Source organism: Chanodichthys erythropterus, chromosome 9, assembly GCF_024489055.1.
Source record: "Chanodichthys erythropterus isolate Z2021 chromosome 9, ASM2448905v1, whole genome shotgun sequence".
In the NCBI taxonomy this organism is placed as follows: domain Eukaryota; kingdom Metazoa; phylum Chordata; class Actinopteri; order Cypriniformes; family Xenocyprididae; genus Chanodichthys; species Chanodichthys erythropterus.
In genome coordinates this window covers 21,873,184-21,888,267 of record NC_090229.1, presented here as the reverse complement: position 1 = coordinate 21,888,267, position 15,084 = coordinate 21,873,184, and the positions used below count along the sequence as shown (strand labels likewise).

Here is a 15,084-nt window from a genome sequence, read left to right as displayed (position 1 = left end):
TATTTTTCTGTTAATCTTTAAAAAACTCTGTATATATATATATATATATATATATGTGTATATATATATATATATATGTGTGTATATATATATATATATATATGTGTGTATATATATATGTGTATATATATATATATATATATATATATATATACACACACACACACATACATACTTGTAAATATATATATATATATATATATATTTAAAAGAGAATTATATATGTGCATTTTTCTAATATTTTTCAACAATTGTTTTTAGTTTTCTCAGAAAGCAAGTAAGACAATACTGCTGCACACATTAATATATATCTGTCAGTCATTTTTGCTGTGTAAAAAAGCGTTATGAGATCTGGGCTCAGCTGGGTTGAGCTTACTAACGGGCCAATATCATATTTCATTTATGAGGAGCCACCTGGTGCTCTCACCCCAACCTGTCCAGGTGTGGGTCCATTAGTGAGCATGTGTGAACGCTTGTTTGGAAAGTCCGGTAGTTTTGGAGGTGAAGGCTGGTTCCCTTGAGACACGCTTGCAAAATGAGGAATAGTGTACCACTGTCAATGTCTAGCAGCCGCTTACCCACACGCCCACAGATTCAGGATTTGAAAATCAATTTATTATGAAAAAAAAAAAAAAACACACACATGCAAGTCAAAACTATGTTATAATTTACATGACCCAGGCAGATTTTTATGAAGGTACTCACATGCACACACCTAACTTTAACTGTCAGTTCTCTTTTTATAACAAACTTGACAGAAATCCCATTAAAATATAACACTTCCTGTTTCACACAGACTTAACTGCACTAAGTCATCCTGTTTTCTTCTCAGGACTGAAAAGGTTGACTTTATTGCTTATAATGATGCATATGTGGGTATGTTTGTATTTTATGGAACAAGACATGAGTCAAGACAACTATCTGTGGCAAAAAATGTATTTTTTTTAAACAAAACTTGTCAAATGATTACAATCAAAAACAATTTGACATGTAAGGCATCTGATACATACAACAGACGGCATGAGCTCCCCATAACCACACGTTCACGCGCACTGGCGTATGCTCGCAGACATTCACACAAGGGTTCTCTCCTCACTAAGAGGAAAGGCGGCTGGGAAGACGAAAAAGAGGAAGCTGAGGTTCTCGGTGTGTTTGGGTGCCTGAATGTGCAAAGGCACGTGTGGAAGTCCATTTATGGGGGTTTATGTGCATTTGGCTGTGCATGTACTGGCATCTGTAGTGTCTTTAAAACAGGCGCTTCTCATAGCTGAAAGAAGAAAACAAAATGTCAATTCATTTAGTTACTTTTTATTAAAAAATGTAAAATGTACACTATATGGTTCAAAAGTTTGGGGTTGGGAGAGATTTTTTCAATGTTTTTGAAAGAAGTCTCTTCTTCTCACCAAAAACGCATTTATTTGATCAAAAATATAAGACAATATTGCGAAATGTTACTGCAATTAAAAAATAACTTTTCTATTTTATTATATTTTAAAAAGTAATTTATTCCTGTGATGGCAAAGCTGAATTTTCAGCATCAATACTCCAGTCTTCAGTGTCACATGATCCTTCAGAAATCTTTCTTTCTAATATGCTGATTTGCTACTCAAGAAACATGTATTTTATTCATGTTGAAAATAGTTTTTAATATTTGCTTAGTATCTGCTTAATATTTGTGTGTATACCTTGATAAACCTTCATTCAAGATTCTTTGATGAATAAAAAGTTCAAAAGAGCGGCAAATATATGAAAAATATATTTTTTAATAACATTATAGATGTCTTAACTATCACTTGTGTACATTAAATTTTTTTAACAGTAGTGTACAATATCTTCAAACTAAGTGTATGAATGTTCATCTACCTGTGTAGGCTGTGCACCCCACCCTCCATTTGAGCAGACATTGTCCTCTTTTCAAACCTTAGTTCACCAGAATACATCATTGCCCTGAGACAGATGTAGGAAGAAAGAGAGAAAAGAGAATGAAAAATTATCTGTAACTGAACTCAAACATGTGTCTGTTTGAGCACTGCATTATAGTGTTTAAAGTGCAGTGTGTAATTTCTGTGCCACTAGTTCCATCAAACAGAATTGCAAAAGTAAGAAATGATTGATTGGAAACAATCACACTTTTTACATTTTTGTTTGGCATCACTAGTGGCACAGAAACGATACACTGCGCCTATAAGTGCATACATATTGCAGGTATGTGAGTAATTAGAGCATTTGCATGTACCTCAGCTGTGTGAGGCTCTTTGCCCCGATGTCTTGGCAGGAATGCTGTATGCCAACGAGGAGATATGGAACAAACTTATGGATGGTGCCTTTATCCTGAACTGCCCCTGAAACTCCCTGAGCTACTTTAATCTTATCACTCTCGCTGAAAGAGAGACAGAGAGAAAGAAGACAGAGGGGTTGAGAGAGTTAACTTGGTTTATTTACGTTCTTCTTCTGCAGAATAGCTGTTTTACTTGGCTTTTATAAGTGTTAAATATTCTGTTTTATCAAAACATCAAGTTAAGTCCAGTTATCAACATGCATTAGTCTATGTAAGTAGTTGTGAAACTAGTTAGCATGCAGCAAAGCGGTTTCAAAAAACATGGGGTAAACCGTAATTGGCGGTTAAACTGTAGCAGGAATTAGCACAGTAAATGCACAGTATTGTGTTTGGGAAACAATGTATTTATATGTGCTACCTGAAGTATCTGCTCTGTGAGCCCAGGTTCTTGTCCATGGCATCCAGTGAGCCCATCCCTCTGTACTTCTTCAGACGGATCCCATCCGAGAAGAAATATTCACCAGGAGCTTCAGAGGTGGCAGCGAGCAATGACCCCATCATTACTGAGATAGAGAAACCAAAAGCAGAAGAGAATTTAGTTTAAATTATAATATTAGTCTTAAGACCTAATAAGATATAATTATCATTCTATAAACAACAATTATAAATAATAATAATAATAATAATGGTGAGATTATTATTGTGTTCTTATTGTTGACAAAAACTATAAAAAAAAAATAGATGAAGTATTATAAGAAAAACTTTAAAGTTTAAAAGCTAGAAAATTAGAAATCTTGCCTTAACTAACTGAAATAAGTTGAAGTACTGAAATTACTAAAATAAAAAATAAAAAATCTAAATAGAAATACAAAACAAAAACGAATAAAAATGACATGTTTAAATAATTACCTAAACTGAAAATAAAAAATTAAAGCTAATTCAAAATATTAAAATACTAATAATTGTATATAAAAAAATAAACACCATTATTGTCATTACTATAATTATATTTTAAAGAATAAACGGTCTAATTATCTAGTGCAGTGACTGCAAGTGAATCTATATCTAACCCATATCTCACCTGTAGATGCTCCTAATGCAAGTGCTTTAGCAATGTGACCGACTGTCTGAATCCCTCCATCAGCAATGACGGGCACACCAAACCGCCGAGCATATTCCGATACCTTATACACGGCTGTTGCCTGTGGCCTCCCGCATGCCAGCACTGTGAGAACAATGAGAAACATAAGACTTGGTTATAAATGACCCTTACTTGCAAATTACCATTACTATTAACTTCCTGTAAACTTGCTTATTTTACAAATACTAAGTGTGCAGATGAGGACAAACATATGCTTTAATAATGAACAAATACTCTTCACTAAGACATCCATACTCTCTCTCTCACACACACGCACGGTGATACAGACAGACTGTCACTATCAGTGTATTCTTTACTCGTGCAGTCATGTGACTTCAGTCAGTGTCAAATCAACCACTCACTAAACGTTAAAGACAGTATTACATGTAAATTTGCAATCAGGCCAAAGCAAAACGAATGAAACAATAATTATTATAGCATTTCTTTGAACTTCACTGAGTTCAATGACAAAAGGTTAACGTTATATGAAATGTGGATTTATAAAAGTGGAATTTCAGATGTGAGATTTTCAATCAATTATGAGATGACAAGAAAGGAGAAAAAAACATTAAACAAGAAGATCAGAGACTGAATGGAAAGGACAAAGGAGTCGTTCTCTAAAATCCACTAAATGTTTTGCTCCACTACCATCTGTATGTGTGATCTTATGCAAAAGCACAACAAAACCGATAAAACAGCAGTGTTGAGAGTGTTATATGCACACACACCTGTCAAACCCACATATTATTATTGTTGACAGAGTGAGGTCCAAAAGTCTGAGACCACTAGTGCAAATGCTAATATCTTGATTAATGCAACTTTACTCATTAAACATTATATTAATTAGCATAACAATGAGTGAAGAGTTGCATGCGAGATGCATGGAAATCCATGCTCTCCTCCTCCCATCATCAGCAACATCTAGAACTGACAGCGAACGCTGCGAGTGCACAGGAAATCAGGAATGGTGAGATACATTTGACTAAATGTATCTTAATACCAGGTGTAAACAGAGCCCTAGAACTGATGCCCTGTTGCCATGGGAGTTTATGAAAATGTTGCCATTTTATTTTAAACAGTATGAGAGGAGACAAGAAATGAAGCGAGGGAGCAGCATTGAGAAATGAGTGATTTACCCATAACCCCCTTTCTATCATTTCTAAAGTCACACCATCTACACTGCATAATGTAAAATGAAAAAAGGGTGTCTGAAAATAGCACAAACTATACGGTAAAACAGATCTTCTGCATTGATACCGATGACTGTGAAACCCTCAGCTTTGTTAACAAGTGCACTTTATACGCTCCAGTGCTCTTTCAGCAGCTCAAAAAAGTATTCGGACACTTAAGCCATACTTCTCGCATTTTTATTGTACAGATAAAATGTCGAAGCAAGTGACATATAAAAACAAACAATGCTATGGCTTTTCTCAGAACTAATTTCACTTTTTGTGTCAAATTGGCAATGGCTTTTAATGAGCGGGTCCAAATGTATGAAGTCAGTTCCTATCAAATTAACCACATTAACTATGAAGATGATACACTGATGTTTGAAGAAAATGTCAAAATGTTCATTGTCGTCATTTTTTTAACAGCATATGTGTGTTTTTTTGCGATTTTTTTTTTTTTTTTTTAAAGTAGTTATATTATATTTTATTATATGTTGACACACATACATGTTTAAGTGTGACTTCCATGTCCAAATACTTTTTGGGGCTACTGCACAAGCTAGTTCACATATGTTAGTGAGGTATTCTGGGTAACAGACTTAGATCAAAGGAAGTGCCAAACGCCATTACTGACAGGTTAGTCAGACAATGACAAGCATCCAAAACCCCAAAAACCAGCAACTACTTCTAATAATGCAGAGCATTTAACCAATCAATGCAGCAGGCTGTAGGAGGGGGCAGGCAGAGTGAGATAGTGAGCCAATGGGATCTCTGTATGGGGATCAAGGGGAGGGACTTACTGGAGTATCCCGTAACAGTAGTTGGGGTTTTGGGGCTGTGGAGCTTTAAACCAGGAGGAATACTGAGAGGAGCTAGAAAGACACAATTATAGAAAGGGAGATAGAGACTGAGAAAGAAAGCACACTGTAGCTCTGTTTTAAAACCTAGTGAGCGCTTCAATGCCTACATAGGCAGCTTCCTTCTAAGGAACCATTCTAACTAATTGTTATGGAACCTCATAAGGGATTGATATGGAATGCACTACAAAGGCAGCAAACTCTTCATGCCACACAGCTAGAGTGCTTCACAGGAGACTTGACTAGTAATTGATTTCAATAGAGTTTGATATTAGCATGTTGCTAAGATAATAACATGATACAATAACATAAAAAAAAGTAGTATAAAAAAAGTTACACTTACAAATGTTGGGTAATAATATATTCAAATTACTCTAAACCTGTTTTAAAGTATTAAACTGTAATGAATAAAATACGTTTATTTATAATCAACGTGTCTCTTGCTTTGTCAGCCATCTTGAATTTATTTGCAATGCATTATGGAGATGCAATATCCACAAAGGACACATGCAATGCTGCCCTACCATTTTGCTAAAATAAAGTACACCACTGTTCAAAAGTTTGGGGTTGGTAAGATTTTTTAAATATTTTTAATTGAAGTTACCTATGCTCACCAAGGCTATATTTATTGATTTAAATAAAATATTGTGAATTTATATATTATAATTTTCCATTTTAAAGTGTTATTTATACAAAGCTGAATTTTCAGCATTCATTACTTCAGTGTCACATGATCCTTCGGGAATAATTCTGATGTCATTTGGTGCTCGAGAAACATTTCTTATTTGTATTCATGTTGAAAACAGTTGTGTTGCTTAATATTTTTTGTGGAAACCATGATCATTTTTTTCAGGATTCTTTGATAAACAGAATGTTCAAAAAACAGCCTTTATTTGAAAAAGAAATCTTTTGTTATACTGACTTTACAGTCACTTTTGATAATGCATCCTTGCTGAATAAAAGTATTCATTTCTTTCAAAAAGGAAAAAAAAAGAAAAAACCTTATTGACTCTAAAATTTTAAACAGTAGTGTACTCAGAAGTCAGTATAATTATACACCCTACCTTCTAGAACAGTCTTTGCTAGGTTTTGGAACAGAGCTGATAAAAAAGGGGACAGATGCAAGTAACAGACAAACGTTCAGAACGAAGAAAGCAAATATGCCATAGAGACAGTGGAAAAACTGAGGGGGGAAAAGGGTAAACTGATAGGAAAGACTGAAAGAAAAATCAAGGAAGAGCCTTCACTACCATACCTCCATCATTCAGAATGACAGAGAAAGACATTTGTCACAAACAAACAGTAAACGGACAGACATACATTTACATAGACACACACACATTTTTTCTAAGAAAAAAAAAAAAAAACACAGGATATGGAATAATACTTGCACTTAATATTTTTCTCCACAGATTCTAAAACCCCATAAAAAGGAAAAGAGGGCAAATAGGGGCAGTGCAGATTGTCTGCCAATAAATCTGCTCAATCTTACAGACCAAGCCAACTGCAGGGATATTTGGGAAATGGACTGCTCTAACAATGTTAAAAGAGGACCAGAGGAGGCACTGGACATTAGGTGCTCCCTCTGGAGAAACTGAATATGGAAACACAGCCTGTGATTGGCTGAGGGGCTGGCAGTCAGGCATGGGATTGGTGGACTGACCTTCTTGTGTGATGCAGATGGAGCCGCTGCCCATTCCCACTCTCAGAGCATCCGCTCCAGCATCAATCAAGTTCTTCGCCTGAGCCGCAGTCACCACTACAACAGAGAGACAACTCAGTATGTTAACTGTGTGTTTGTAGATGTTAAGTTGAAAAAGTGTGTTTAAAACTAACCGTTGCCTCCAATGACTTGTAGGCTGGGATATTTCTCTTTTATGTACTTAATCATATTAATCTGAAAGATGGAATTTCCTTGGGAAGAATCCTAAAGCGAGGAGAGTGGCAAAATGTAAGCAAATAGGACAAAAATAAATAATCATTATTCACTCAAGAGTTTTAAGGCCAAAACAGGCCTCACCAGGACGACTACATCTACGCCAGCCTGAACTAGCAGGTCGAGTCTGTATTTGTCATCATTGTGTGTTCCGATAGCAGCACCACAAAGCAGCTGTTTACGAGAATCCTTCGAGGCCAGAGGGAAATCTCTGTTCTTCTTCAGGTCCGTCCGAGCGATAATGGCCACCAAACAGCCCTCTTCATTTACTATAGGAAGCTTGCCTGTAGAAAACAAACACTGAGTGTGAGAATTTCATATAGGAAAATTATCTTGCAGCATTCCGACTTCATTTTAAAACTTGCAGTTGAGTATTTTCATAGCTAAAATCATTTTAAAAATTGGGTAAATAAAGAAATTAATAAACCTTTAAAATTAGATAATGGTTGGAATAACAGGGGTAAAAAATTACAGAGAGGTAAAATGTATTATTATTTTTTTTTAAAAGATATTTTAAGTGCACTTGAGAATAAAAATACTAGAAGCTTTCCTGTTGACATGTTACTAAATTAATCCTTTTTCTGATTTAAAAAAACAACATTTATTTTCATTAAATTCATAGATTCAGTAAAATGACAGTAAGGACATTTATAATGTTATAAAAGATTTTTATTTTACATAAATGCTGTTTTTGGACTTTCTTCCACCAAAGAATCCTGAAAAAATTATCATGGTTTCAACATATTAATCAACTATTCTCAAAATTGATAGTAATAAAAAATGTTTCTTGAGCACCAAATTGGCATATTAAAATGATTTCTGAAGGATGTGACACTGAAGACTGGACTAATGATGCTGAAAATTCAGCTTTTGCCTAATAAACTACATTTTAAAAATTAAATAAAATATTAAACAGTTATTCTAATTTGTAATAATTTTGCACAATATTATCTCTTGAAATGTAACCCATTTTTACATTCATCATCAAATAAATGCCGACATGCAAATGCAGGTTGATATAAGTGACTTATTTATAAAAAATAAAAAATAATAATAAAAAAAAAAAAAACTTACCATTCCGAACCTAACTGCAAAAACAGTGCAAAATTACTGTTTGTTGCATTATTTTGCTGAGAAGTGGTGCATGAAACACTGCTATATAGGTTAATGAATAGTTAACGTTTTATTTGGTTCAAGGATTACTCAAACTGTCCTTCCGCAATGACAGGGTGAAGAAAGAAGAAAGTGTAAGGAGCTCTCATAAACGCTTAAAGTCTACCCCACCTTTCTTGCTCCTCTGGAGAATTTCATTGGCCTCTTTTAATGTCACTCCTGCTGGAGCTACAACCAGATCCTCCCGCTTAGTCATCACCTAAGTGACAGAAAGATAAGGTGAGTTGAGTTGAGTCAGTAAAACTGCTTAGCCCTTGTCCTCTGTGTTAAGTCCCACCCACCTCACTGAGTGGCAGATCATGTTCTGACTCTTTGAGAAAGTCGATATCTCGTGATGAAATTATGCCGACCAGACGTCCGCCCATCTGTCCATTGTCAGTGATTGGAATCCCACAGAATCCGTGCCGAGCCTTAGCCTGAAAGACGTCTCTTACCCGCTCATTAGGACTCATCACCACTGGGTCTGTAATGAAACCCTGTTCGTACCTCTAAGCGGGAACGAATCAAAAATAGAGGGAAAGGAAGGGAGAAAAGTCGAGTGGACGAGTAAAAAAAAAAAGGATGTTCTATTTGGCATTTCTACTTGGGTCATAATACAGACTGAGGTGTGAATTTTTTATTCAGAAGGACATTGTTGCAACTACAGGGAAGGGGTCAGAACAAAAACATATATTACCAATGTGTATAGAGAAGAGAAAAATGGTACAAACATAAAAAGTTAAGAGCCAAAGACAGAGAGAGATGTAAAAGGGCTGCCCTTTTTTTTGGTCGACTAGTGGTCGTTCATTTTAAGCGATTAGCAGACTAATCGCATGTTTATTCATAAACCATATCATAATAAAGAGCCCTTAATGCCTACATAGCGTAATCAGCACTCCATCGCACACATAAAGCTTGCCATAGCGCACCGGCAGAAGTAATGATTATGAATGTGTTGCGGAAAAACAGAAAGAAGATTGCTTTAACATTTTAATAATTCATTTATACGCTAGTGTTTTCTGCATTTTCAGCTGCAGTGATGAAGTTGACGATGCTGACTCCTCATCTCTGCAGTAGTGGATGCGCCTATGCACGTTTCATACGAATTACAAAACCTGAGAATATTTGATTTCCATTTGAATTGGTTCATTTAAAAGTAGACATTCGCTTTCTATAGATATATTTTTCTTGTCTGTGAGGCAAATTTACATGGGAGATTTGGTTATTTTCTTTCGCTCAAGTTCACATAGAGCGCGCCATTTGCTTTCATTATTTTACAAAAGCACAGCATTTTGTTGTTATTGTTAGTGCACACAAATAAAGGTTCAAAAGACGTATTCCTCTTATCTGTATGTCCAAAAATGACAGAGCATTTTAAGTGCAAGAAATCGCACCGGCGACTCCATGTTAGCCGTTATGCAGTAAGCGCATTATTATTCAGCTTTCACACTCCACACAAACACTTGAATAGCCCACATTTTTCTAGGTTAATGTTAAAGCGAGCAGCCATGTAAAGCTGCTACTACTTACATGTTCGAGATGATAAGCCATATTTGAGGTCGATGAATGATAGGTGAGTGTTTGGATGTCCTGCCCGATGTACTGTAATTACCACATAGATCAGCTGTTAACGATCGGCCCGTCACAGACTGCGTGACTTCGCCACTTCCTGTAGACTTTTTCCCCTGCGACTAAGCGACTAATAAAATTTTGGTCGACTAAGCTTCTTTTCGTCAGCCAGTGGTTAGTCGACTATTGGGGGGCAGCCCTAAAAGAGACTCACCTTGACCTTGCGGACTTCATTAGCCTGGAACTCAGGAGTGCAGTTATGATGAATGAAGCCAATCCCACCAGTCAGCTGTGACAACACAACATTACATTAGGCTTTAGAACATAATGCTACATGCATGAAAGAGCAATCTTTGTACATTTAGGTTTGAAGACCATGTCGATGAATTCCCTATTGAGGAATGATGTATAGAAAAAGAGTCTAATTTTTATTTATTTTTTAAAATAGTCAATAGCGTGTTTATGAAATTCTTTTTCTAGAAAACATTTTATCGATCAATATTTTGCTCCCCTATCCTGGAAGAGACCGACTGTAAAATGTTAATGGCTGATAAAATGTTTTTGTCATCTTTTAGGACTATATTTGGTTTAAAATCTAACAGATATAGATTTACAAGACACAAAACTCCTATCTTAATTCATGGGGCTTTTATTGATTTTATGAATGTCAAAATATGAGGCAGTGTGTTTGGAAACAAACTATTCAGGTACTTTTGTAATGGTATGTACATACATATAGACATTTATTGTGCTTATTCAAATCTTTTTGATAGTAAGACCACTTTCTGTGGTGAATTCTGTCTTTCTTTCTTTCTTTCTTTCTTTTTTAACGCCATGTGAATTCTGTCAATCCTCCTCTTACCGCCATAGCGATGGCCATGCCACACTCTGTGACAGTGTCCATAGGTGAAGAGACCAGTGGGGTTTTCATTGTAATCTGTTTGGTCAGCGCTGATGTCAGGTCCTACAAAGAGAGCCAATCAAATTAAACCACATCATCCATTCAAGCAAGCAAGCAAGCAAGCAAGCAAATAAATAAATAAATAAATATATATATATACACACACACATATATATACATATACACATATATACATTTTATATATATATATATATATATATATAGACATTTTCGATATTTTTGATATATTTTTACCAGTGGGTGCAGGACACTATAGTTCATTTATTCAAGTAAGGATAGCAAAATAAAGTAAACTGACATATTATATGCAAAAATTCTTCATACAGCGGACTGCCAGTAAAATTGATAAAAATTTGGAACCAAAAATTATTCAGACACTTTGACCTGACCATGTTTTGCTTAAGTGTTATCTGACATAATTAAGATTATTTTTTTCTTTCACAGTTTAACTCTGAGATCTTGTCATATTTTATTACCTTTTTCAAACTATAGTGAATAAACTGTTTTAATGAATGAAATGTTCAAGGTGTCTATATAGACACGCACATATACATACTGTCAGCAAAGGAGATTATTTTACTTACCACCTGATCAGCTGTGAAGTCAATGTACCCTGGCAGAATCAGGAAGTCACTGAAAAGAGAACAGAGAAAAGGGACATAAGGGTGTGAAAATGTGAGTGTTGCCATGGTGATTAATTAATTTGAAGCTTTGTGATTTTGAACACATAATGCATCACTATTTATTGATAGATATAACCGGAAAACAAAGTATACTGAGAATTAACAGGTGTCTCTGTGATATTCCTGCATCTGACTCCATTTCCAGTTCTATCAGAAAACCATTTGACAAAAGGCAGAGGGGATTGTTTGGGTAACCTATATGGAAATAATGTATTTATTATTAAAGAAACATTAACATTATATATTTGAAACAGTTTACTCTTGCAATTATGCAGAAATCGCTGTTTGGAGTTTAATAATGATCCAGGATTTGTTGACTCAAGAAGAACCACTCTAACCAATTAGGTCCTATTTACCAACATTCAACTCTTTCAATGCTCTTATCTCATATACACTGATACATACACAACAAGTTGATTATGTTCCAAAGAGTCTTTTTATCCATGTCTCACATCATGTTGTTTACTGGTGTGTCAAGCAACGCCCCATTTTTTATGATAAAACAAGTGTACGTCAATGCTGCAACCTTATGTCCAATGTAAACACAGTAAACAATTCTTATGTTAGATGGTAGACAGAAAGATGTTTCTGGGAAAAAAAAGTGTGACCTGCACCATCCAGGCTCGCACCTGCCATGGATAGGCTTTCACTCGGAGACGTTAAATGCTTTACATGGCACCAGAGAATTTGTAGAGAAAACAACCACAACATACTTCACAAAGTTCAGCCTATTTATAGCACATCTGAAAGACCTGGCATGGGAGTCAGCGATTAGTTTTGGTACAGGAAAAGCTGATTGGGTTGTCAGTGGTTTAAGAATACAAATGTAGTGACTCTGCTTGTCTGAATTTGGCATAATGGAATGGCTGCAGATGATCTCTGTGCTGAATCATCCACAGTTCATCAGTAAATTCAAGATGTCCTTCCGAACTGACTTAAAGGATTAGTTCACTTTCAAATAAAATCTCCCGATAATTTACTCACCCCCATGTCATCCAAGATGTTCATGTCTTTTCTTTCTTCAGTCGAAAAGAAATGAAGGTTTTTGATGAAAACATTCCAGGATTATTCTCCTTATAGTGGACTTCAATGGAGCCCAAACTGTTGAAGGTCAAAATTACAGTTTACAGCGATCCCAGACGAGAAATAAGGGTCTTATCTAGAGAAACCATCGCTCATTTTCTAAAAAAAAATAAAATTTTATACATTTTAACCATAAATGCTCATCTTGAACTAGCTCTCTTTATTAGAATTACAGCAGTGTAGACACTGCTAAAGGTATTACTGCCCTCCACAGGTCAAAGTTTGAACTAAATTGTCATATTCAATATGCTAGTGCAAGTATATAACAATTAGTTCAAACTTTGACCTGTGGAGGGCAGTAATACCTTTAGCAGTGTCTACACTGCTGGAATTCTAATAGAGAAGAAGAAGAGACCATAGATGTGCATCTATGGTTAAAACTTATATAATTTATTTATTTTTTTTTTAGAAAATGAGCGATGGTTTCTCTTTATAAGACCCTTATTTCTTATCTGGGATCCTGCAGAACCCTTTGAAGCAGCACTGAAACTGTAATTTTGACCTTCAACCGTTTGGGCTCCATTGAAGTCCACTATAAGGAGAAAAATCCTGGAATGTTTTCAAAAACCTTGATTTCTTTTCGACTGAAGAAAGAAAGACATCAACATCTTGGATGACATGGGGGTGAGTAAATTATGAGGAAATTTTAATTTGAAAGTGAACTAATCCTTTAACCTTTTGTGAATCGACATTGCAAAGATGACGCCACACTGACACGTGCTGTCCACAGTGATCCGTTTATGCAGTACTGACCCACGTGAAATCGAATCGCATAATAGATGAATGACAGTGTGCGGTCATATATGACATGCTGGATGCTAAACCAGATAAACACGGACCGACAACGACACCTACATGCCGTCCAGCTCAATATTAACTCTGTCTTAAAGGAAGCTGCTGTGAGAGCACATCTGCAGTGCTGAATGGCAAGCCTGTTTAATGTTTAATAAATAGCAAGCACATGGAGAACGCACAAGTATGAGGCACGACTTGAGGGGTATTTACTTGTAAGTAAGGCCGTCTCCGCAGTTGAAGAGCTGCTGTCCGGTCAGACCGTCGTCAGGCACATAGCACGTCTGTCCGCTGATTAAATAGTCCGCCATAGTGTATGAAAAGCGTCAAAGTCCAAATTCTCGCTAGTTTTTCAAGACAGTGAGCCGGTGAGTTCTGCTCCTCTCTGAGCTTCAACCCGACACAGTCTTCAAAGCGCCTAATGTCATTAAATGCCTCAAAAAGCTCAAGTTTATGTAAAGAGACAGGTCTGAATCAAATAAAACCCAACGTGCTCTTGTTTTTGGGACTGACGCTGCTCCGTGGTGCACACAAGCATCACACGTGTCTGTGTGGAGGACGTTCTCGTCTTCCGCAGATATAAATAAGGTTTCTTCGAACGTCACTTCCGGGCTGTAGCTGGGTGGCGTTTATTCACTGTTCGAGACTGAGGAGGATCATCTACTCACTGGGGTGTAGTGAAAGGGTGGGCTCTCGTTATCTCGGCGCATATGTGCACAGCACGAGGGGGACTTCTTCGATTTAATTTTATCTCGCGTACTCTGTTGCTGCCTTTATTTGGCTCGTGTGAACTGACCTAAATATGTATGCAGGCTCGGGAGCGCGCGAGGACACCTAATGCCCCTCGAGTCTAGTGCACGCAAAGAACATTTGAAGGTTATTTTTTACTGTGAAACTTACTTTTTTTTTCGACATTTAGTTATATTCACTTATTGGGTCTGCAATAAAATCAGTTTGACATTTAAGTAATGAACAGTCAATCTTTACTGCTTGTCAGTAAAATTAAACATTTTATATAAATTGCTGACCTTGTCCTTTTATTCTCCTTGTGTTTTAACATTTTGTATTGTAATGGATCTTTCTCCAGCAGAAATTTTGACTTTGCATCTAATCCTTGTTGTGTGTTTGGCTTTTGATAAAAAAAAAAAAAAAAAAAAAAGTATAAAATATTATGCCCAGAGATTAGTTAAATCTTGAAGTGGTTCATAAAACACTGTTTATTTACTTCTATAATTGTATTTAATGGTTTGCCTATAGTAATAATTATCATGTAAGAACAGTTCAAGTATTCAGTTTGTGCCACCTCCAGTCGTGTGTAAAAATAGCATATAAAAACAAAATAAAAGACTAAAAATACAAGTGCTGCTCATTGCATAGCCAAATGACATCCAGCTCCACCTCTCTAGATGTCATAGGTTGAGTTTGACGTAGTCCAGCTCCACCTCTGTGGATCTAATGGATGGAGGGATAGAGTTATGGGTACGGCTAGAGTGTGTTTGGAC

General features: G+C 36.1%; 1 protein-coding gene across 3 annotated transcripts; it reads right to left on the bottom strand.

The window, feature by feature from the left end:
- Positions 1–680: 680 nt before the first annotated feature.
- On the bottom strand, positions 681–14,707 carry impdh2 (IMP (inosine 5'-monophosphate) dehydrogenase 2). Of its 3 annotated transcripts, XM_067395038.1 has the most exons (16): positions 13,796–14,707; positions 11,609–11,657; positions 10,965–11,066; positions 10,317–10,391; positions 8,836–9,042; positions 8,666–8,753; positions 7,466–7,665; positions 7,282–7,372; positions 7,109–7,204; positions 6,510–6,545; positions 5,389–5,460; positions 3,360–3,503; positions 2,697–2,841; positions 2,237–2,380; positions 1,864–1,947; positions 681–1,267 (listed from the first exon to the last, which is right to left on the bottom strand). In XM_067395038.1, the coding sequence occupies exons 1-16, from the start codon at positions 13,891–13,893 to the stop codon at positions 1,246–1,248; spliced, it is 1,653 nt and encodes a 550-aa protein (XP_067251139.1). In that variant the 5' UTR covers positions 13,894–14,707; the 3' UTR covers positions 681–1,245. The 3 variants fall into 3 exon arrangements, with proteins under 3 accessions (XP_067251139.1, XP_067251140.1, XP_067251141.1); XM_067395039.1 differs by lacking the exon at positions 6,510–6,545 and having other exon boundaries at positions 13,796–14,706; XM_067395040.1 differs by lacking the exons at positions 5,389–5,460; positions 6,510–6,545 and having other exon boundaries at positions 13,796–14,699.
- Positions 14,708–15,084: the final 377 nt, after the last annotated feature.